Below are 24,723 nucleotides of genomic sequence, written 5' to 3'. Positions count from 1 at the left end.
TAGCTTGACAGATACCGAATTCCCTATACTTTTGAAACCGCAAAATGGATGACCCGTTGCAATTATTCTTATATGAGCAGTGGATAGAATGGCCAACAGCCAACAGTTGCGAACTTCAATTAATAGGTCAGTTTAATCGTATTTGCTTCGTTTTTTACGAACTGTCATTTTTTAGGCATGTTTGGATGTTTGTTTTTTAATAAAAGACAATTAAGCAATTTACTAGTTAGCAAAACAAAAAAGAAAGGTTAAAAATGTTTGGACTTCTCGAGTAAATTGTCAAATATTGAACAAATTCCTAACTAATAAATTGTTAAGCCCTTAACAATAGGTTGTTTTAAATTGTTCGCCATAGGTTTTATAGTCAAAGCATTCAGTACCTGGTTATAAGGTTGAAAATTTAAAATAGACTCTTTGTATAACATCATTAAGGAACAATTTTCGATTCAGCTTTTCAATGTCGAGCTTTGTTTATTTAGAATTTCAAAAGAAATAACAAGATTCATACAAACTTCATTTTAAATAATATGTATGTACTCTTGTCAAAGAGAAAATTACATTTACGTGTTTTCAAAAATTAATTATTTCCTCTTGTTGGAAACTTAAACTTTCCCATCTTTTCTATCATATCTCTCAATTTTTCTAATCCAGTGACATTGCATTCGCTATATGTTGCTCCAAGTGTATGTTTCATGTCTTTAAACCATTCATTTAAGCGAGGCCACTTCTCTGCTGTTATTGGAAACATGAGATCCACGGTGCTTAATGTGGTCAGGAATGATAAATCTGCGATTGACATCTAAAAAAAGAAAAAGAAGAACAAGAAAATAAAACCGTCATAGCATCCAATGGATAAATAGATTATAATACTTGTAGCTATCATTTCGATTTTGAGGATACGAGTCGAGTATATGTCGTATGGAATATGGTCACGTAAAAAATATTCTAAAAGAACTATAATTTCGGTCCACTTTGGACTTTATACTCAAACAAATGCCAAAGGGGAATACATAATTAAAATTCAATAGTATTTAAAGGCGAATTAATTAAAATGTAGTCTCTCTGTACATACGACGACAGAGCAGCTTCTGTTTCTCCTTCTGAAGGTAATATTTTATTGATGGAGATAAGGATTGCCAGATGGCGCTATAAAATTGTCACTAAATATTACAATGACAGCCCGATATTAATTTTGCTATAAGTAGCCCAAATCTATTGGTATACGTTATTGTTTATCGTATTAATAAACTATATAAACAGAATATTTTTAAATAAATAATTAAACTTATGTGATTTCCATGACGAGAATGAGAATTATTAGAACTGGGATAAGACATGAGGATATCACTGCTTTTTATCAGCTAAATTGAAAGTGGGCTATTATTTGGGCTACTTTTTTGGATTGCATTTTGGGCTACAAATGTTATTCAATTGAGCTAACGAGTTGTTTCACGATTTGGCAACTCTAATAGAGACGGATGGATAGTTAAATAAATTCGATCTATCTATACACGAGTGCATGTTACTTACTTTGCTTCCAGACATATATCGGTCCATTGACAGATTCTTCTCCAGACCAGAATAAACCTCGAGAATTTTCCTCTCATGGAATGCCAAATCGATATTATCGAATCCCTTCCTTACAATTTCCGACTAAAACAAAAATTAATAAACACAAAGTGGACGTATCAGTTAAGAATTACAAATAATTAAAAAAAAGATAATATCTGTTTAATTGAAATTACGTAGTAATGGACAGAAAACCAATCTACTTATTTTTTCTTTGTCAATTTATCGTATCGAATGGAAGATTACAACGCGTTAAAATATTTGTCTTTAAGCAAACCTAAATGAAAAGAAAGCTATCTTCCATTACGAGTATTTAATTGCTGAATTATACATTTGAATGTATTTGGGAATTGGTTTCATCAAATTATAGGAACTTACGTCTCTTCGTCGTTTTCGAATATCGACTTTAATATCAGATCCGGATCCTAGATTAAAAGCAAGTTTAAAATTTATGACAGAAATTATTTCAATAAAACTCGGACACGCTGCTGCTGAATTATTGGTAAATAAATGTATGTTTATGATATGCAATAAACATTATGGAAGAGGAGTTATAGATGGGTTATAGGACAAATATTATGGTGTAGGAAAATTATACTCTTAATTTATTTGAATAATCAAACAGAACCATGACTTTATTTATAATTCAGATACAATTTGCAATGACATGCAGAACAGGGTCATATAGTATTTTAAAATACCGTCAAAACGGAAACAGGATGAAAAATGTAATGCATAATGTATCTACACCGCAAGCCTAAAAATATATGAATGGCTATATTTTAGAATATGAAATGAAATTAATTTTATAGGAGTGATATGAAAAGAGTTATATTCAATGGGAGATTTTATTTCATTTGATTTTCTTTTCATATGATTGTATCTGATAGTTAATAGAGAATGAGTTTTTTGAATGGAATTTTTATTTTATTTGGAAAGTTTTTAGAAACTCCATTTTTAGAATGACTTACAAATGAGCAACAAAAGTTGCGGGTCTACATTTCTTGACAGATCTGCAACTCTTTTTACTTCAACTAATTGTCTTGTCAGTTTGACAAGATATTCGTTTACACATATGAATATGTTAAAAACACTATGAATATATAAATAAATTTTGTAATCTTACTCTATTAAAAACAAATGCAAAATAATTTTCAACTGTCAAAAGATTCAAGAACTGAACTTGAGATAAAATTTGAAACATCTTTAGCCAGAATCACACGCGATATTTTGTTATGAGGTGATGGACTTGCTTGTATAAGTCAGTAGAGTGAGACACATGACAAACTAAATGTGTAAAAGAGTGAGTCCACAAAGATAAACATGGTTGCCTTCATATCTTCATGATGACACTTCCTATAACCTGCATTCCACATTCTTGTAGTGCGGCTAAGGAATGTGGGTTGTACATAACAGTACGTCCGAAATTGGGCTCGAGGGTAAATTGACGGGCATTTCTAGCAATACGGGTACTAGGGTTGAATTGTTTAAGGGGAGGTAACTGGCTATTTCGGTAGAGCATTGTTTATAAATATAACAATAAAACGATGACAGGCATGAGACCTTGCGACAGTTTCAAGAGAAGTAAATGTCTCGGTGAGAGAACGATCTTCTATCATTTTTAGAGCTCTTTTTTCAATTCTATCCAGAAAAACTTAAGTACGTTATTGGGGCCCCAGCCAAAATATGAGAGTTATACTCGAGTTTAGGACGAATAAAAGCTTTGTAAATTATAGCCAGATCAGAAGGAGTAAACACTTGGCAGCATTTTTGGTGATGTCAAATATGTGATGACTCCACAACAAGTGGTTTGTGATGCAAATATCTAGGACTGATAGTCCTAGATGGTGGCATTGCGGGAGGGTTACGCTTTTGTGACAGTAAATAGTATTGAGTTTTCGAAGTATTAATTTCTACACGGTTTTTGATTCGCCAAGCTGTCAAGATCAGAATTTAATGAGCTTATCATATGAGAATCTAAAAACGAATATGAAAAGCAGAGGGTATTGTCATCAGCGAAAGAATGTTGTGGGTAAGAATTTTCAGACAAAAGATCATTTATGAATATAAGGAAGAGAGTCGGAGACAAAACGGAACCCTGTGGCACACCAGCGGTTATTTTGTGGGTATCAGATTTGAACCCATTCAATACTACTTAAATTGAGCGGTCCGAAAGCTAATTTCTAACCCAACAAAGAAGAGATTCAGCAATACCAAAACCACGCATTTTCGATAAGAGTGCTTGATGCCAAACTCTATCAACTGCCTTTGAGATATCAAGTGCAATAATCTTACTTTCTACAAAACAATATAAAGATTTGTTCTACTGTTCGGTGAGGTAAACCATGAGATCACCAGTGAACTTATTACAACGAAAGCCTTACTGCCGGTCATTATAAAGTTTCCGTTCTTCAAGATATTTCTTAAGCTGAAAATTTATCAGCGTTTCCATGACCTTGGAAAGAAGGGACGTAACTGCAATTGGACAATAGTTAGAGTTGGAGGAGAGTTCGCCTTTTTTAGGGACAGGCTGGACAAATGCATTTTTTTATCCATTCGGAAAGAGACCAGTAGAAAAGGAGAGTTGGAAAAGCTTACGCAGTGGTTTTGCCATCGTTAAAGAACACCTCTTCAGAAGAATAGAAGGTATACTAATAGGGCCAGCGGATTTGTCAAGATCTGTTAAGAAAGAAGATTCGTCCCTTGGAATAGTTTACGCTTCCTAGTACAGGAGGAGTCATGTCACTCATTGGCAGCATCCAATTAACAGAATTAACAAACTGTGCTGCATCTCTTCATTTTTGTTCAAATATCACTTTTCAACAAATGTTTATTTATTTTGTGCAGTTTTGAAAATGCAGAACCGGGTGAATCCTTAACAATTCAGACACACAATTTTTGTATGAGACTTTTGAGACAACTAATTTTGGCGCTTCACTCTTTCAATGTTTGTTTTCTTTGTTTAATGAGTGCAAAATAGACTTGAAACTTCAAAAGGAGTGTAATATGAAGGACCAAATTAATACGGTATTTATTGAAAAGTGATTGAGACAAAAATGTATTTACTACAATAAGAATGGGCACATTCACAAATCTAGTGGCTACGTTGTAAAAATTCAGCTAGCTTTGTGAATGCAAAACTACACTACAAAGCTAGTCAATCTGGAACTGTCATATCATTGACAAATTCAAATATGCAAAACAAGAAGCATTTTTGATTTGATAACTTTAACTTATTTTTTGTGTTTTTAAATTCAATACAATCAAAAATTTAAGACACAAGTTGAATGATTTATATTTGTATTTAAATAATGAAAGATTATTTAATTTTGAATGCTTGTTGATTGTGAAAGGTCAAAATCATTCTCCCTTAACTTTGTAGGCACATTTTTTTACACTACGACGGAGGGGAAATTTAAACTAATTTTGAAGTTAGATTTAGCCAATCAGAATCCCTTGACTACGTAGCCACTATAGCATTGTGAATGCGACCATTGTTATAAATTTTGTTTTTATGGAATGTTTTGACATTGACATATGACATGTCAATACCATTCCGTTTAGTCACAGTAAGAGCTTTCAATCGGAATTGGGTTCTGAATTTTCATACATTTTTATATTTTTAAACGTTCGCCAAAAAGTGAATCTGAATGTTAACAAGTATAGTTCAGTTGAAATAGATTTTAGGCCGTGATTTCTTTTGACGTAACTGGTTTTAATGTCTCACAATTAAAAATATAAACTAAGAATATGTCAATTTAAAAGAGGATACAAATTTATTTCCTATGACCGAGGTAAAATAATGAAATGTCAAAATGAGTCACATTGTCCTATACATTGGCAGCGTTCAATCTCGTGTTGGATAGGGAATCTTACATAGGTGAATTTTTAGATAGCTTGTTGAACGAGTTGGATAGCTGTATTGAAATAGTTGTCAAAAAATAAAAACGACTTTCAGCTGTTCACAAAAAGCAGAAAAACAGTTCATCTACAAAACGAGAACAAAATAATTTAATTTTGAAGTTTAAAAAAATAGATCATAATTACCTTCTAAAATTCAGAGGCTTCTTTACAGTCTATTATTTACAGAACATCCTCAAATACAACTTTAATTAACATTTTTATCTTTTTGTTTACCAACAAATACAAAAAGCTGAAATTAATTTTCAAGTTTCTTGAAATTCAACCCTGTGTTGAATCAGCTGTTCTGTCAGATATCAACATACCCCAGAAATTCTTCAATACCCTTGGATTCCTTTTTTGACATCTCAGCTGTCATTTTACACATAAAACACTAACAATACTCTATCTGTCTGAGATTAAATGCAGCCATTTACAAAAGTCAACACTTGCATATCTGATGGGAATTTTGAACTAAAGGTCACTAAAAGTCAGATAATTTTGTATGACAGCTGACAAATCAGACACTATAAAAATGTGTATATCAGAAAGACTTTGAAGATATTCGGCTTTGTTCTGGAAATTTAGAGGTTTCATTTCGAATAGCAGCTTGCTATTTGGGCAACGGTCACTGGCAGCTATGTTTTGACATTTGACAGTACTAAGTCATTCCAATCGGAAAAATGTTACTTTACCCGCTTCAATAAAGCATTGACATTTTTGAAATTGACTATAAAATCGGTAAAAATGATCTACGTTCTAAAGATGCAAATCGAGAAGTAATCGGGGTAGCAAACGTGGCCACGAAAAGGATAAGAAGTTTCAGCAATAGCTTTGGTAACCATTTGGCCGATATCGTTTTCCATTGAAATAAACATAAATTGATTTCTCAAAATGCTAGTTTTATTTTCAAATATGTATCAAATTTAAACCTCTTATTGGAAAACCTATAGGCATAACATGAAATTAAAGTATTGTCAATAAGGTGCTCTTAGAAATATGAATCACCCAGGACAATTTGTTTTTGGTCGTCAACAAGCAATCAATTATTTAAAAAAAAATATAAAAAGTATCTTGGAGATGCGGGGCATCGATCCCCGTACCTCTCACATGCTAAGCGAGCGCTCTACCATCTGAGCTACATCCCCGATGAAAAATTGGCTACAACAATAACTACAAAACAATATTTCCTAAAGTATGTATTTCTAGTTCAAAAATAAATCCACGTTTAAGTTGTTTTAAATATATAATTCCGAATATTGAAAATGTACAAATTTGCAAGTCATGTTTATTTTCCCAAGAAGTAGGTATCACCATTTTATTAAACATTCAAATGGATGAACTTTGTTATCAAAATGTTTTTAATACGTTATAGGAAAATATTACAATCCCGATGTTTGTTTAGGAACCTTATAATCTTGTATATTCATTCAAGATATCTAAAAGAACGTTTTTAAAGCAGTTATGAATATTTATACATAGATATAGATAGATAGTCTGTTTCGGCACTAAATTGTAATGTATTGTTATTAAACTTACCATCATATCACTATCTCTTCGAAATAAAAATGAACATTCAAGAAATAATTTGTTAATAACTTTAATCCGTTCGAGTTTATCTTCGGGCCACCAATCAGCTCCGCCATCAAAGTATTCACATAAATAAATTAAAATTGCATGACTATCATTTAGAGTGAGTCCATTGTGCTGCAATACCGGCACTGAGTGTGCTGGATTTATCTGAAAGATAAAGAAAGATATTTTGTTTATTTAAATTGATTTCAATTTATTCCCAGATAGGTAGAGGTATACCTTAAGATCTATTTACATACCTCTAAGAAATCTGGCTTCAATTGTTCGCCTTTAAATAAATCTATAAATTTTAATTCAACGTCAATGTTTAGAATCTTAATGAGAAGCAAACAACTTCGAACCGGTGGACTTCGGTCGTCGTAGTAGAGCGTGGGTTTCATGTTGCCTCGTCTGAATCTAGACAAAAACTGCGAGCTAGTTTAATCTTCAACCGCCGCCGCCGCCGCAAGGGCTTTGGTTTTTGTTTTTGTTTGGCTTAGGTGAAATTTAAGATGTACAGTGAATCAAAGGAGTTATTGTAGTAAAGGAACATTTTCGATGATGATTGAAATCATAACATACTATTAAAAATCAAATTCAGTAGCAAGTAAAATTTGTCTATAAATTAATTGTGTCCGTATTTTTTTAATTTAACATACATACTCGTATTTCAATATAAAATTTGAAACTGTTTTACTTATTAAAATTTATTGTAGTTTTAAGCAAGAGTACGATAACTCAGGCGACAAGATTTTATAACGGATTTGTATAGAACAGTTAAAAACGAGCATTTTTTTTTGGTAATTTTGAATTTTCTCAAGAACTAGAAGACATAAAATCGTCTAGTTTTCAGTTTTTGATCAACAACAAATAAGAGCAATAAATTCTTAAGAAAAACAATAGTAGATAATATACAGTTTTGAAAAATTACACTTTAAACTTTTTTTTAATCTTTTTTTTGCACAAATTTTGAGTTTAAAACAGTTTTTTCAAGAACTATGCATAGTTTTGACTTGATTTAAAAACAAGCTAATAGACAAAAAAGTTGGCCTTAAAAAAATGTATAAAACTGAGTTGTAAGTATTACCAATATTTTGTTATAATTTGTATCCATTTAACTTAAATATTTTTTTAAATTGCTTCTACCGCCTAAAGGGAGAGAGATAGACCCCCCTTTCATAGTAACAAATGCTTGTTTTTAACTGTTCTATACAAATCCGCCATTAAACTTTGTCGCCTGAGTTATCGTACTCTCCCCTAGTTTTAAAATTAAATATATTTTTTATTGCTTTTTGAGTACTTAAATTTTGTTTTGTTTCAATTTTTTGTTTTTATAAGTATAGGGGTTTTCATTAAGAGGTTTCAGTTTGATATTCAAAAATCAAATATTTTTAATGAAAAATCAGTAACGGATGTTCATTTCTTGGTAAGGAGCAAGCTTTTTCATTAACAATAGAAATTGCCAACTACAAAATAGTAGCGGGCCAAAGGACTGTTTTCAGAATTGATTTTGATCAAAATTCTGAAAAATACAGTAATGGAAAAAATAGTAGAAACAAGTTTCGTATTCATTCGTTAAGACACATAAAAAGGTATTTTTTGAAGAGTAGGAACATAAAAACTACGCAAATAGATTTTTAATATTATACTGCTTAAATGCAACATTTTGTCTTTAAATATAATAATGGGAAATAATAAAAAAAAGTAGATTTATGATTATTATGTTGTCTCGTCTTGGAAAAAATAATAGAAACAAAATAAGAATGGTACTCTTTTTGTAGTGAGAAAAAACTTAACGGTAAAAGTATTTCAAATTCTATGAGTATTTTGTAGTGGCACCCTTATTGTTAATAACTTCTTCCACTGTTCAACCCATCAAATTCACCAATTTGGCAAATGTCTCTACGGGTATGGAGTACAATTCCCTTTGAATTTTTGAAAACAACTCGTCTTTCTTTTTGGTTTTACAATCTTCGATCCTTCGCTTTAGGATGTCTCATAAGTGTTCAATTGGGTTTAGGCCGAGAGATTGTGATGGCCCTTTCATTACATTAATTTCGTTTTGTTTTAAGTATGTGTTATCCAATTTGGAGATGTGCTTCGGCTCATTATCCTGCAAGAACTCTCATTTGATTGGCACTTCCTCTTCAGTTTATGGTAGCATAGCTGAATTTAAGATGCTGATATAATCCATATAATTTACATCAAATTCTGAAAAATACCCTGAATTCATTATATTCCCACCACCGTGGTTCACTGTCTTCTGTTTGTAATTTTTGAGTTAATCTTCTCGTTTTTTAGCCTTCTCACATACATTTTCCGTTCCATCAGAAGTAAACAAATTGACCTTCGTTTTATCCCACCAAGAAGCGAAGTCTTTGTATAATGGTTTTCTTGGTTAAAAAATGGCACTTTTCGTGGAGTTCTACCAGGAAGACTTGTATCTATAAGTAGGTTTCTTATTGTTTTAGCTTTGACTCACTGGTTCGTTTTTAAGTTGTCTTAAAGAAAGAAATGGTTTCTTCTTAAATATTCTTACCAATAGTGCATCAAAACGAGTGAATGTAAAGTTGCAAATACTTTTTTCTTTGAACAGTTTAAGGTTTTTGCAATTTCAACCATCATTTTTTCAACTTGTCCTAGTTTTTTCATCACTTCGCGTTTTTGTTTCTTTAATTTTTTCAGGATGAAATCGTCATTAGCCTCCATTAAGTGAAAACAAAAAGTTGTTTCAACAAAACAGCTTTGCCATTTGAGAGCATTATTAGGTGCTATTAAAATATAGAAAGCCTAACGACAAAAGTTTAATCTCTAAAAATATATTGTGCATTGAAAATGATGAAGACACTTGTTCCTTTTTTTTTTCCAACACTGTACTTAATAATAATGTTTGGTCATAAATCTGTGTGAACTAAATGTAAACTTAGAATACTGTTAATGTATTAAAAAATGTTGTATAAACAAAGAAGTGCATGTCATAATATTGTATCTGCGAATTTCTCAACACAAAATACTGTTTCCTTACAAAGTGTATTTTTATAGTTTTTAATTATCAGTAGAAAAACAGCCAGCACTTTATTAAATATATTTTTGTTTTGGAAATTGGAACAAATTTTGTATCAGCATTCAATAAAAATGTATATAGAAGATGATAAATAATATAAAGCATTGAATACATGTAACTAATTTTATACAAGTTTACAAAATTACAATCTAATAGAATAAAAGCAATTCAAAATATTGAAACATTCATTAAAAAAGTTCATTAAACATTAAAAACGACTTCCTTTTTATTAACATAAAACTCGTGTTTAGTAATAAAAAGTGTTTGCAAAGCAGAGTTGAGGAAAAATTGTTATGATACCTTATTTTTAAAAATATTTAGTTTTCAAAAAATTCCTCACTTCAAAATATTGTAAATGGACTAAAAAGAAAACTCGTTTTGATGATGTAAGAAATTGCACACTTTTTGAAAAGGCAGAATTTTGAAATACAGAATTTTGTCCTAATGAATTTTTAAGATACTGACTTTTGTTAATAAAATCTTGCAATACAGATTTTTCACATGCAATTTTTTAAATACAGTATTATAACCAATATAGCATTTGGACCTTTACCCCTGTAAACTGCTACGGTTTCACTACCATATCTTTTTCATAAAATTTTCCATGAACAATTCGCTCATTAGCAGATGCATGTACATACATTATGTTCTTAATACATATTTCTCGAATTCAATCTTTCAGGATTTAAATTGATTCATTGAGTGTTGAAGTGTGTATCGATCTATTTTTTAGAAATGGCATAGTTTTTAATTATTCAATGTCAAAAGATAATAACTCTTCAAATTGCTTATTATTTTTTTGTAATTAAAATAAAAATAAAAGAACAATATAAAATATAACAATTCGAAAGAATATTTTAAGCGTATATTTAAAATCTTTAGTAAATTTTCATTTAATTTAATACCTTAATACTTAAAGTTATAATATATAAACAAAAATGCAAAGATGATTTTTTAGCTATTATCTTCTTGGCAACACTGGTTAAAACAGCTGATACACGCTTCGTGTTTTGTTTCACTGTCAAACATCTTCAGGTCTATAATTTAACCATGAATCGTCTTACAAACAAACAACGCTTGCGATTATTGAATTTTATTATCAAAATGCATGCTCTGATAAGAAAGTTCATCGTACGCTTCTTCCATTTCATGGTCAGTTTAGACGAAGCTCATTTTTGGCTCAATGGGTACGTAAATAAGCAGAATTGTCGATTTTGGATTGAATATCAGCCAGAAGTATTGTAAGAGCTACCAGTGCATCCAGAACAAAGGAACAATTTGGTGTGGTGTATGGGCTGTTGGCATTATTGGACCGTACTTCTTCAAAGATGATGCGAATCGTAAGGTAACTGTGAATGGTGAGCGCTACCGTGAGATGATATCCAACCTTTTTTTGCCTAAAATACAAGAACTTGACTTGAACGACATGTGGTTTCAACATGACGGTGCCACATGCCACATAGCACGCACAACAATGGACTTATTAAGAGGCGAGTTCGGTGAACATTTCATTTCACGTTCGGGGCCGGTCAATTGGCCGCCTGTATCGTGCGATTTAATGCCTTTAGACCATTTTTTGTAGGGCTATGTTAAAACTCATGTCTATACAGGCAAGCAGACGGCAAATATATTTTTTGCCATGCTAATGTTCTTATTTAATTTTTCAAATGTATTTCGAGTCTTGTTTAAATAAAGAATTTATAATAAAGCCCGTTTCAATTGACGTATTGGAAGACAACATTGAAGCATTTATTCGTGAGATACCGGCCGAAATGTTTGGGAAGAGAATGACAAAATTGAACTAAGCGCCAAGCGGATGGATAAGTCAAGGTCAACATTTGCATGAAATAATCTTCAAAAATTAAATTATATATGGACCGTAATATCGATTCAAATAAAGATTTCATGCATTTTTCTGAATTTTATGTTTTTTTTTTTTAAAACTTTCCTATAGCTTTTAAAAAATCACCCTTTATATTCTTTTCAATCAACAATAATTATATGAATGTAAAAGTTATTTATACAAAGTTTTATAAATAATTCCTACAAAACAATTTTTTTGACTCGCTGTACTCAATTGAAATTTCCAGCTCATTTAAATGAGGAACGCTTAGGAGTATCTATATTTCTATAATTTTAAAGTATTTGTTATAGGATCATTTTACAAAAAAAGAAAATGAATGCGGTTTGCTACAGTCATAACATTTGGGATAGCCATCAGTTGATGGGAACTGAACTTGAATGACTTATTGGTTTGGAGAGTTATTTATTTTAGTCGTAAAGGGCCAGCTTTAGATTTATCTTATTTAGACCACTTTGGCGAACTTTAGTTTACATATAAAGGGTGATTTTTTTGAGGTTAGGATTTGTATGCATTAGTATTTGACAGATCACGCGGGATTTCAGACATGGTGTCAAAGAGAAAGATGCTCAATATGCTTTGACATTTCATCATGAATAGACTTACTAACGAGCAACGCTTGCAAATCATTGAATTTTATTACCAAAATCAGTGTTCGGTTCGAAATGTGTTCCGCGCTTTACGTCCGATTTATGGTCTACATAATCGACCAAGTGAGCAAACAATTAATGCGATTGTGACCAAGTTTCGCACTCAGTTTACTTTATTGGACATTAAACCAACTACACGAATGCGTACTGTGCGTACAGAAGAGAATATTGCGTCTGTTTCTGAGAGTGTTGCTGAAGACCGTGAAATGTCGATTCGTCGCCGTTCGCAGCAATTGGGTTTGTGTTATTCGACCACATGGAAGATTTTATGCAAAAATCTTGGTGTAAAACCGTATAAAATACAGCTCGTGCAAGAACTGAAGCCGAACGATCTGCCACAACGTCGAATTTTCAGTGATTGGGCCCTAGAAAAGTTGGCAGAAAATCCTCTTTTTTATCGACAAATTTTGTTCAGCGATGAGGCTCATTTCTGGTTGAATGGCTACGTAAATAAGCAAAATTGCCGCATTTGGAGTGAAGAGCAACCAGAAGCCGTTCAAGAACTGCCCATGCATCCCGAAAAATGCACTGTTTGGTGTGGTTTGTACGCTGGTGGAATCATTGGACCGTATTTTTTCAAAGATGCTGTTGGACGCAACGTTACGGTGAATGGCGATCGCTATCGTTCAATGCTAACAAACTTTTTGTTGCCAAAAATGGAAGAACTGAACTTGGTTGACATGTGGTTTCAACAAGATGGCGCTACATGCCACACAGCTCGCGATTCTATGGCCATTTTGAGGGAAAACTTCGGAGAACAATTCATCTCAAGGAATGGACCGGTAAGTTGGCCACCAAGATCATGCGATTTGACGCCTTTAGACTACCTTTAGGCTACGTCAAGTCTAAAGTCTACACAAATAAGCCAGCAACTATTCCAGCTTTGGAAGACAACATTTCCGAAGAAATTCGGGCTATTCCGGCCGAAATGCTCGAAAAAGTTACCCAAAATTGGACTTTCCGAATGGACCACCTAAGACGCAGCCGCGGTCAACATTTAAATGAAATTATCTTCAAAAAGTAAATGTCATGGACCAATCTTACGTTTCAAATAAAGAATCGATGAGATTTTGCAAATTTTATGCGTTTTTTTTTTAAAAAAGTTCTCAAGCTCTTAAAAAATCACCGTTTACATACATAGCGTTATAAGTCTTTTAAGGAAAGGATATTGAACAATACATATCTGACAGTCAATTAGTAATTTGAGAATCATTTTAATTACGTACTATATAGTTCTTCTTCCTAAATAAATATGTACATATATGTATATATTAATAACAAGGTATAGCATTGTTTCACGTACGAGTACGTCCTATAATTTTCATTCTATGCTTTGCATATTCTAAAGATAAGTTATACAGTTTGATTAAATACAAACGATAAATTCTAATTTAGACATTTTGTATTGAAGTATTAATTACTATTGCAATTAAAAATAATTATAGTATTTCTATACCAATCGAACTATTATTTAGCTTAAGTGTAGTTTCAAATTATATTGATGTAGATGTTGTTTATTTATAGGGTTTTCCAATAAGAGGTTTCAATTTGATCTAAAATAAAGCAGTGTTTTTTGGAGAGAAATCAATGGATATGTATTTCAAGGTAAAACGATATCAGCCACATGACAACGGTTTTGAATTTTAACTATTGCAATTTGTAGTTGAAGAGGGTTGATGAATTGAATTGAAAACGCAAAAGTTTATTTTAATAAAAGAGAAACAAGAAAAGAATGAAATGACATATTCAGTCGTTATTGAATTTAAAAAGCAACAGTGTTGCCAAATATAATATAAATGTTCTGTCATTGGCGGGGCATTGCCAGAGCGCTGGTTGGTGCCTCTTAGTTCTAACACGCCTTCCTCAATCAGCGCATTTAACAAGTTGATGTACCGATGTCTTCCATACATCTGTAGTGGGCTGGTACAGGAAGTGGCTTGGTGAACACATCCGCTGGCATCTTATCAGTTGGGGTGTAGAAGATTGTTATTTTTCCATCATGTAGGAGCTGCCGGACAAAATGGTATCTGATCGCAATATGCTTTGTTCCTGAATGACAAACTGCATTCTCAGATATGTGTTTTGCGCCTTGGTTGTTTGTTCCAATACTTATCTTCGTAAGTTGAGGCAAATTCATCTCGGTCATAAGATATGTTGCATCTCTTGATGACTCTGAAAGCGCAACGTACTTGAAATAGCTATTGACCTTTGATTCTGGGAACACCAGGTAATTGCAGCTTCGCTCAATATAAAAATATATGCGGTGTATGATATTCTATCGGTCTCGTCGTTAGCATGATCAGCATCCGAGTATCCTCGAAGACCCAAAGTGTCCTTCGTATAAGTGAGCCCGTATGTTTCCGTTCCTCGTAAATAGCGTAGAACACGCTTCGCAGCTGACCAGTGCATGCCTTGATAGGTTTCGTTGTACTGCGCTAAACGACGAACTGTGAAGGCTATGTCTGGCCTTGTCGCAATTGCCAAATACTTAAGCGATCCGATAAGTTGACGATAGGGTTTTTCGCTTTGACGCCGTTCAGTGTTAACTTTCCCAGGAGGTAATTTTGACTTTGAGTCGCTCGGTTTATTTATTGGTTTCGACTCGCCATGTTGAACTTTTTTAATATTTCTTTGATGTATGCTTGCTGCTTCAGTTTAATCTGGACTTCACTTTGAATGATTTCGACGCCCAAACAAAATCGCGCCAGACCTAGATTCTTCACTTCAAATGCTGCAGCAAGTCTATCACGTATGTGTTTCAATGTATTTTGACTTCTTGAGGCGTACAGGATATCGTCGACGTACACTGCAACGATGGTGAATTCTTCTCCACTTGTGTTGAAGTAAAAACATGTATCGTTAGCAGCTGGTTACAAGCCAAGTCGCGAATGTGTCCTCATAATCGATTCCTTTGCACTGCGTGAAGCCTCGAGCAACGACACGAGCCTTCTGCGTTCATTTTATTTCGTAGAATAATTTTGCTTGTCACAACACTTCTGTTCTCTGGACGCTCGATTAGGTCCCAAGTAGTGTTCTTGATAAGCGCTCGAATCTCTTCTTTGATTGCTTTCAACCAGTCTTGTGCTTCTGCTCCAGACATTGTATCCTCGAGCGACAACTCTCCAATGTCATCTCCGTCTACAGCATCATCGTAATCTTCATCTTCGCTTTCGTCTTCAACATCAGCATCGTTTTCTGTTGGTTGTTCGACTTGTCTCTGCTTGGCCGACTTCGAAACAGACCACGTTTGATAATCTTGATAATCTCCATCGGAGGCTCAAACTCCTTATGTGGCTCCAAATCCATCGAAGCTAACTCCAGTTCAATTGTAGTTTCATCACTTGGAATAGTTTTAACTGTTTCTCTTGACTCTTCACAGAAACTAAATCATGTTCTACAACCTTGACGTCTCCCGTAATGACTACCTTTTGTTTTTCAGGGATCCATACACGATAACCCTTGGATGCTTCGGAGTAACCAACCAGCATGCCCTCCATTGAATGCGCTTCGAATTTGTCCTTACCAGAAGTTTTATCAAGAACAAAAGTCTTTGCGCCGAAAACCTTCAGGTGTCTCAGGTCTGGCAATCTTTTGTTCCAGAACTCAAACGGTGTGCGTCCATCCAAACTGCTTGTAGGGCATCGGTCCCCCAAGTAATTTGATGCTGCAATTGCTTCTGCCCAAAAGTCGTTTTTAACACCAGATTGAATTCGGAGAATTCACACCATTTTGCTGTGGCGTATGCGGATTTGTGAGTTGTCTTTTTATTTCGTTCAATCGTAGAAACTCGTCAAATTCATGGTTGCAGAACTCTCCTCCGTTGTCTGACATCAAGAATTTTATTTTTCGACCAGTTTGCTTCTCAACTTGAGCTATGTAATCCTTAAAAGCGCGAAAAACTTCATTTTCATGCTTCAAAAATCTTATTTCGCACCAACGGCTGCAATCGTCGATGAAAGTGACGAAGTATCTCGACTTTACTAACGAATCAACTCTGGAGGGTCCCCACACATCAGTGTGCACAAGATCCAAAAAGTTTGTGCTTCTATGTGACTTCTTGGGAAACGGCAACCTCGTCATCTTTCCGCTGAGACACAAAGAATTCCATTAAATTCTTTCGCAGATCGTCGCCTTCCTGGATTTTATATGTCGCCACGTTTCAGCAATGTTGCCTTTTTCGTTGGTCCCTCGGAAGCAAATTCAGACTTCAATCGTTCCCAGGCACCCTTTGCCGTGTCCAATCCTTAAACGAGACGCAATAGACTCGGATCGATGGCAATAATCAAGTCTGACTTCGCTTTCGCGTCGTCATCCACTTCCGCAGATCCTTTTTAGACTTCTTGTTGTTTTCAAGAAGTTCTGGTTGTGGTGCTGCTCCATTCACATGCTTCCATGTTCCAGCTTTCACCATCAGGGCCTCCGATTTGCATGACCCACGTATCATAGTTATAACTGACGAGTGGCCTGATGAAATTCAAGCTGTTCGACATTGTTTCTTACTTTTTAACAATTTATACTTCGCGTTGGGACTGGGCCCATAACCTAATGAATTGAATTGAAAACGCAAAAGTTTATTTTAATAAAAGAGAAACAAGAAAAGAATGAAATGACATATTCAGTCGTTATTGAATTTAAAAAGCAACAGTGTTGCCAAATATAATATAAATGTTCTGTCATTGGCAGGGCATTGCCAGAGCGCTGGTTGATACCTCTTAGTTCTTACAAGGGTATTGTTCCATTGTAAGTAATTGTGTAGTTTCAACTTGTCAAATGTCAAAAAATGATGGCCTCCAAAGGCATAATATTTAAAACTAGTACGTACGAGTGTTACAATTATCAAGTTAACAAAAAGATTGAAGAAAAACATAGAAAAAGTAATATTTCAAATTTTATATTGTCTGAACTCATTCACAACTGACCACAGACAAATTTATTAAACAGCAAACAATTCAATATTTTAATTCTTAGTGATTTTCCGTAGGGTGCTTTGCAAAGTTAAGAAAGCAGGAAAAAACATTGAAAAAAAACATCGAAAGTGTAACAATTATTAAATGACTTATCAAAAACTTTCCGAACTTATTAAAAAACAGTATAGGTTATGCCCAAAACTTAATTTTATCGAACAAGCTTGCCACTAAATAACAATTTATTTTAAAGTCCATATGCAAATGATATTTAATTTCAAAATACAATACCGCACAAAGGATAATTTTCATAAAAGCAGTCCTCGCTGAAACATCAGGCACAGTGAATGTGCAGATGAAGAAAGGACGTGTTCTAAAAGAAAAGCAATTAATGAAAGGACATTATTTCTGCTTTGTTCTTCAAAATCCAGTTTCAGAGGCAACTATAAAATGCATTCCATTTTTTAATTGCCATTTTATCTTTGTTGTTTTTGAGCTTGATTCAAACAATAATAATGTTGTTGCTAATTTCTTGTGTGTGTTTTTTAGGGGAAGGACTTACAGCTACAAAAACACAAAAACACAACAACATCAACAAAATCTGGGTCAGAATGTTTAGTTTTTCATGAAAAGGTAGCTGACAGAGAGATGTGTTGAAATTCATGAAAATTAAGTTGAGTGGATTTTTTAAGTACCTTGAACTTTGTCAAAAAAGAATGTAATCTTTTTTGCCAACAAAACAACAGCCAAATGGGATCACCATGCAATTAGTTTTTTTCTAATTATTTACTAGACTATAGACCAACCATTCTCAACCTTTTTTTTTAATGGGCCACATTGATACTTTTGTAACGCTACCCCGGGCCACAAGAAGATAGATAGTCGTTATTTCCAGATGCCATGGGTTTTCTACAAGCGTTAAGCATTTTTTTATTTTTCTGATATCATGAAACCTTTTTTCAAATACTTTTGACAGTGCTGTTAAGTAATTTAATATTGTTGAGCAGTTTTCTTCAGAGATGCCGATGAGGTACTTTGTAGCTATTACCATCGTTGGAAAATTTTGTAGCTGTTTACTTCTTATTTCTTAATGAAAAATATTAAGCTTTTCTTCAAAATAAAATATTTTACTTTTATTTAGTTGTGAAAACTTTTCATGGCATTGAAGGGAGTGACATCTGATTTAGAATATTTGTTTTTAAAACACACGATGTCTAGTACTGCTTCCATTTTGAAAACTCAAAAGCATATATTTTTCTCACGTTTTTCTGCAGTCACTCGATATTTTAAGAATTTATTAAACCACGCTGCGGGTCAACTTTTATAAGCTCGATGGCCTCAAGCGGCCCGCGGGCCTCAGGTTGAGTATTACTGCTATAGACGAAGACATTAGTTTAAAAGTGTCTTTGTCAACATAATGATGGTTTAACGATTCAGTCGTTCCTTGACTTTCAAAGTGAGAAGAATAATAAATAGTTAATTAAATAAAGTGCATTTGTAGTGTTTGAAGATTAAGAAGGCAGTTTGCAGCTGTTTAAAATAACCAATCGGTAGCCCAGTGGAGGTGGCGCCCGAGAGGTGGCGAGAGAACTACGTTCGAGTGACATAGCCCCACCGAACAACAGAAACCTGACTAATACAGAAATTGACCAACATTTACAGCTGATGGATAAAACAATAAAACGAACGATGAAACAGACACGGAACCAAATGGACGCTTACAGAAACGCGACTACTACGTAACCACAACAGTGGGTTACTGACAAGACTCAAAAACTTGTACAGACTAACAGACCCACACGACTTGGAGGTTAGGACACTGAAGTCGTCAATAAAAAATGTCAATTTGTTAATTAAGGAGAACTACAGGTTATCAATTAACAAGTACTGGGACCGTAAGATCTAGTTAGTTAATTCCAGTGACCCTAGCATGTTCTCTAAAATCAACAACATATTCAGGAAAAACGACGATAATGACTTTCCGTGTCTAAAACTCCAAAGAAGCTAAGAGAACAGTTACGAACTCAGGACAGCACAAATAGATTCAGAAGAAGCCATCTTTGAAGATGACTTTTACGTAATTGAAGATCCGAAGAAAAAAGTGTACAAGGTTAATGTTAGCATTCGCCCCAAAGCACGACCTGGAAAACAGAGTCCTACTTAATCACTTTTACCTTCGAAATGGTATGACACAATGGTGAACTGAGAACCACAGTTTCATGCGGTTCGATGACGATTCCTTGGCAAATGCCATAATCGCCAAGCAAACGGGACCAAGTCCCTTGTTAGTGACGAAGGTTGAGCTTCAACTCATCTTTAATTCAATAAAAAATAAAAAGTCAGCAGGTGTCGATGGTATATCCAACGTTGTACTAAGACATTTACCGACGGAAGCAATTGACATTTACACCACACTCTTCAATAATGCCCTGAATAATGCATATTATCCAGTGTATTGGAAGACCGCTGTGGTTCATCCTCTCCCGAAAAAGGGAAAGCCCGTCAAATCTTTGGTCGATAAGTCTTCTTCCGAGCATCAGCAAAGTTTTCGAAAAGATCATCAATAGGGCTCTGACTAAGTGGGCTGCGGAAAACAAAATAATTCCGGTGGGTCGTGACACAATTCATGCTGCGTCTTAACTCGTTTCTGATATCCAATAGAATAAATCAAAACAACAATGCACAGGTGCTGTTCTGGTTTATTTGGAAAAGGCCTTTGACACCGTATGGTTAGAGGGTCTTTACCTAAAACTGAGCAGGCTTGGCAGAAGCAAGCCATTGTTTTATATACTTTATGATATGGTTAACGGTAGAAAGTTTGTTGTAAAAAGTGGCAATGTAACTTCTACCACAACATTCTCAATTAAAAATGGTTTTCAACAGGGAGCGGTGAATTCGCCGATTCTCTTCAGTATTAACACCAGCGATCTAAAAGGTAGTCTTACAAAGGCAACTGCGTACGCCGACGATCTAATTGCGTACAGAACGGTCCGAAAGGTTGAGGTCATTAGAATTCTCTTGCAGCATGATTTCGACAAGATTCAGCAATATTGCGACGACTGGAAATTGAAAATAAATGTCTAGAAGTCGGAGACAATTCTGTTCCGGACTCCGTTGGCTAGGGCCACGAGGGATACGTGCAAGAATTGGCTCAAGATGGTCATCGTTGATCTTCACGGGCAGCCATTAGCGAGCAAAAGTGTAGTGAAGTACCTCGGTATCTGGTTAGATCAGTATTTATATTTCGACAGACATATAAATGCTGCTCTGACCAGGGCCAGAGGAGCCTTCGCTCTGACGAAACGGCTGTTTTTTAGCAGCCAGCTTGACCCCAGAGTGAAGGTAATTTGCTACATGGCCCTCATACCTCATCCTGTTCCAGAGGTAGATTAAAATTCAGGCAAATATATATTAAATAAATCTAACTCGTTTGTTTTTATGTATAAAAGCAGACAGAGGCGGACAGCTTGTTCAACTACAAGCAAATAAGGTCGCTGAAAGGAAAGGTAAGTTACTCTCCCAGATGATTCAAACCCCCAAAGAAGAACCACTCTATTTCCTTTTTTTATGGTTGGGAATATAAATCTATTCTGCTCTTCTTGGAGAAGTGTAGAAATTTGCCTCAGTGAGGCACAAGTTAGTGACATCGAAACAGTAAGTTCCCTTGTGCCATCCTCTGGGGTCTATCCGAGTTTGCCCTCGACTTCATCTTCGGTTGAAAGCCCTAGTCTACATTCAAGAAAAAGAAGTAGTGGAATGTCTGATTTTAAAAATAAAATTCTCGACATACATAAAAGAAAAACAATTACAAGTAGCCGAAGATATACTTTGCTGAGAAAATTTAACATAACTCCTTTATTTTTGAATTTTTTGTTAAAAACTCATTTAAACTTGGCAGTAGTAAGGTAGATAATATACCAATCTCTGTAAATTGTGCAATATATATTTAAGATAAAGATATAATGTAATATTTTTAGCTACAATAAAAATCAAATCAAAAATCAAATCATAACTCGTTCAGCAAGGTATCTAAAAATCCACCTATCCAACACGAGATTGAACGCAGCCATAGAGTAATAACGTTTGGCGTCTTCATGTAATAGTGTTTTTGGCTTTGACATTGACAATTTGGTCATTATACGTCAAAAAGTGCGTATAGAATAAAATTTGAAATGTAAAAATCCTAAAATGTATGGCATTTTTTGAATCGGTCTGCCAGAATCCTTCAGAACACTAGAAAATGAGAGTTCTTCTTCTCTAGATAGAAGAGAAAACGCGTATGGTTCGAATACAGAGTTGGCTCTAAGTGCACTATTGAAATGTCAATTTTTCTTAAATGTATAATCAAATCGAAAAAATCGGATACCTATTTGCGTTTAAGGTTGTTATTGACGTTTTTTCGACTGTTTTCAATTCTGTGTTTTTGGTATATACGTAGGCTATCTTTGTTATACTCATTTTTAAAAACCTTCCTGAACGAATTGGATAACTAAATTGAGATAGTTGTCAAAAAATAAAAACAACTTCTAGTTGTGCACGAAAAGCAAACAAATATTTAGATTTCCAGGACACAAGTAATTTTAAATTTCAACGGGCGTCTTTTATTTTGTTTAATAAAGCATTTAAAAATTTAGTCTCAATTTTCAGGTTCCTCCGAACTCAACCAGCTGTTCTGATAGCTACCAGGAATTCTGGCATAGCTTTGAACTTATTTTTGAAAAGCCCAGCGTTTTTGGATAAGAGTTATTTTACATGTAAAAAACGAACAAAAAGTTACGTACATTTGATCGCATTGATTTTGAATAGTAGTTATATCCGTAGCGTTATGGTTAGTGCGTAGGACTGTCATGCTAGAGTTCTTAGGTTAGATCCCTGCCTGTGCTATCTGAAGTTTTTCAGGGGTACTACTTCTTTCGAGGAAAAGACAAATCCTTTAAGAGTAATTTTTGTCATGAAAAGTGGTTTCTCAAATTAGCCGATCTGATTTGATGTTCAAATGGTAGACATTTGCATTCAAGAGGACACAAGCGTAGACAGGTTTTTCTCAAAACCCACCTCTGTCTATCAACTCCTACTCTCACCTCCCCGTGGTGAACATCGGGTGCCTAGTACCTCAACTGGAGATTGGGTTCCAACCCCAGTGTAAAGTTGTTGAGGGCAGCAAACGAGAGAGGGGAGAGAGGTGTTTCCACTAAGGCACTTCTCCTTATCCGGACGGCCGGCGGCGGAGGAATTCCCGAGATGGAGTCTACAGTTCCAGTAAGGTTGAACTACTTAGTGAACATCTTATAGGGCTTCTTCGACTTATTCGGAGCCCAGGCCTATAAGGAGCGGTTTTATCCGGCTCCCCGATGTTTGCCCGATCCTGAAAAAAGGAGACCCTCTAAACTGCACCAACTATAGAGGAATCAGTGTACTAAACATCGCCTATAAAATCTTCTCTGCCGTAATGTGTGAACGTCTTAAGCCCATCGTCAATAACCTGATAGGTCCTTACCAGTGTGGTCTTAGACCAAGAAAGTCCACAGTCGATCAAATATTCACATTACGGCAAATCCTGGAAAAAACACAGGAACGCCAAATCTACACCCACCATCTTTTCATCGATTTCAAGGCCGAATATGATAGCATCTGCAGGGACGAGCTGTATAGAGCCATGTCTAGTTTTGGCATCCCTGCCAAACTCGTCCGTTTGTGCAGGATGACCATGGAGAACTCACGCTGCTCCATAAAGGTTGGAAACAACTTAACAGAACCTTTCGATGTCAAAAAATGTTGTAGACAAGGCGTTGCGCTGTCATGTGAATTGTTTAACATCGTGCTTGAAAGAATAGTGCAGAGCTCACACGTCAACACTAGAGACACTATCTTTCAAAAGTCTGTTCAATGAACTATGACAAAAGCGGATGAAAGCATCTTGGGTCGGTTCGCGAGAAAAGTTCTCCGTCTGATCTACGGTCCCGTATACATCGAAGGGGAGTGGAGGAGAAGATGGAACGTAATGGACGAACTTTTGGATCGTCGTGAAGTACTTTCTCAGCCGGTTGGAGTAAAATTAGTGGACGAATTAAAACTGTTGGGGCAAAGTTGTGATGTGAAGAATCGAAACTGTGCACTTTTCTCAAGAACAATTGAGAACATTGGTGATGTAGCCAATACCCCTTGTGTATATAAAAAAGGGTTGGTTGATTCTTCGTTTTTTTTTTTTTTGATGGAACTAAGCGTTCCAAAAACAACAATTCACTGTATTTTGCATGAAGACTTAGGTCTTACGGCTTATGTTGATACTTTATTGCAAACTACTGCTTTTCTATAATTACAAGGTATCGAATTATGTTAATTGAAAGTAAAAGAATATCTAGGATAATATATCAACGTAAAAGAGATCCTATTTCATTTCAAACAAAATTAGCTCCTTATCGTTAGCTCGGTTATTTGTATCTACTCGTATGTCATCAAAGCCATATTTTGTAACCCGTAATTAGTTAAAAAATATATTTGTTTGAAGGTTAATACACAAAATATTGACATACCAAGTATCTATGACAATTTAATTCACTTCTTATTGAAAAGTTAATTTCAAAAACACAAAAAACTATACACAAAGGAAGGTTTACGCCCAAATTATCATATCTAATCATAACCTTACCCCCTAACGACTCATGTCTTCACATTGTGTTTCTAATTTTCTGTCTTTATTCGTTTTTCAAATTAATTTGTAAATTTGAATAATTATGTTGAAAGGGTTGATTTTACTTTCAACTCGAACCGGGGTAAGTATTAAGCTCATAATTTCAGCTAAGGGCTATATGAACTTAACGAGTATTGTACGAGTACATATGGTGAAGAGAATACGATACTTAAAGGGAGTTATAGTTTGTGGCTTGGTTTTTCGTGTGAATGATATGATAATGAGAATGTAGAGGGAGCTTATTACTTTAATCATTAATCTTATAGTTAAGTATGTAAAAACATGGACGAATTAACTATACATAAATTATTCAATATAATATTATTCCAAATGACTATCAAGAGCTTAAGTTAAAGTAAAAGTTTTAAACCTTTTAGCTGTCAAAAAAAAGATAAGATTCATTAAGAAAGTTCAAGAATTAACCCTAAAATGTACTTAAAAGCTACCAAATTTTAGGCTTGGTTGGTATATAATTTTCTGTGGTGTGAAATTTGTGAAAGTAAAAGCAATAA

The 24,723-nt window shown here is 34.5% G+C and overlaps 1 protein-coding gene and 1 non-coding gene across 2 annotated transcripts; both read right to left on the bottom strand.

Annotated features, from left to right (window-relative positions):
* Positions 1 to 445: 445 nt before the first annotated feature.
* On the bottom strand, positions 446 to 7,478 carry LOC129952943 (glutathione S-transferase E14). Its single transcript, XM_056065925.1, has 4 exons — positions 7,302 to 7,478; positions 7,009 to 7,209; positions 1,531 to 1,653; positions 446 to 799 (listed from the first exon to the last, which is right to left on the bottom strand). The coding sequence occupies exons 1-4, from the start codon at positions 7,440 to 7,442 to the stop codon at positions 578 to 580; spliced, it is 687 nt and encodes a 228-aa protein (XP_055921900.1). The 5' UTR covers positions 7,443 to 7,478; the 3' UTR covers positions 446 to 577.
* Positions 6,545 to 6,617, bottom strand: Trnaa-agc (transfer RNA alanine (anticodon AGC)). The gene has a single exon. It is a non-coding gene; the product is annotated as a tRNA-Ala (tRNA).
* Positions 7,479 to 24,723: the final 17,245 nt, after the last annotated feature.

Source organism: Eupeodes corollae, chromosome 3 (genome assembly GCF_945859685.1).
Source record: "Eupeodes corollae chromosome 3, idEupCoro1.1, whole genome shotgun sequence".
Lineage (NCBI taxonomy): Eukaryota > Metazoa > Arthropoda > Insecta > Diptera > Syrphidae > Eupeodes > Eupeodes corollae.
Note: the sequence above shows the minus strand (reverse complement) of the source record. Positions and strands in the feature narration are given on the sequence as shown.

What these genes read in the sequence shown, in the direction of transcription:
- LOC129952943 (XM_056065925.1), bottom strand. Translation starts at nt 7,442, where the DNA reads ATGAAACCCACGCTCTACTACGACGACCGAAGTCCACCGGTTCGAAGT. An exon ending in TGAAGCCAGATTTCTTAGAG is followed by an intron (nt 7,210 to 7,301) that starts GTATGTAAATAG and finishes TTTATCTTTCAG; the next exon opens with ATAAATCCAGCACACTCAGT. An exon ending in GAAGAGATAGTGATATGATG is followed by an intron (nt 1,654 to 7,008) that starts GTAAGTTTAATA and finishes TTTTTGTTTTAG; the next exon opens with TCGGAAATTGTAAGGAAGGG.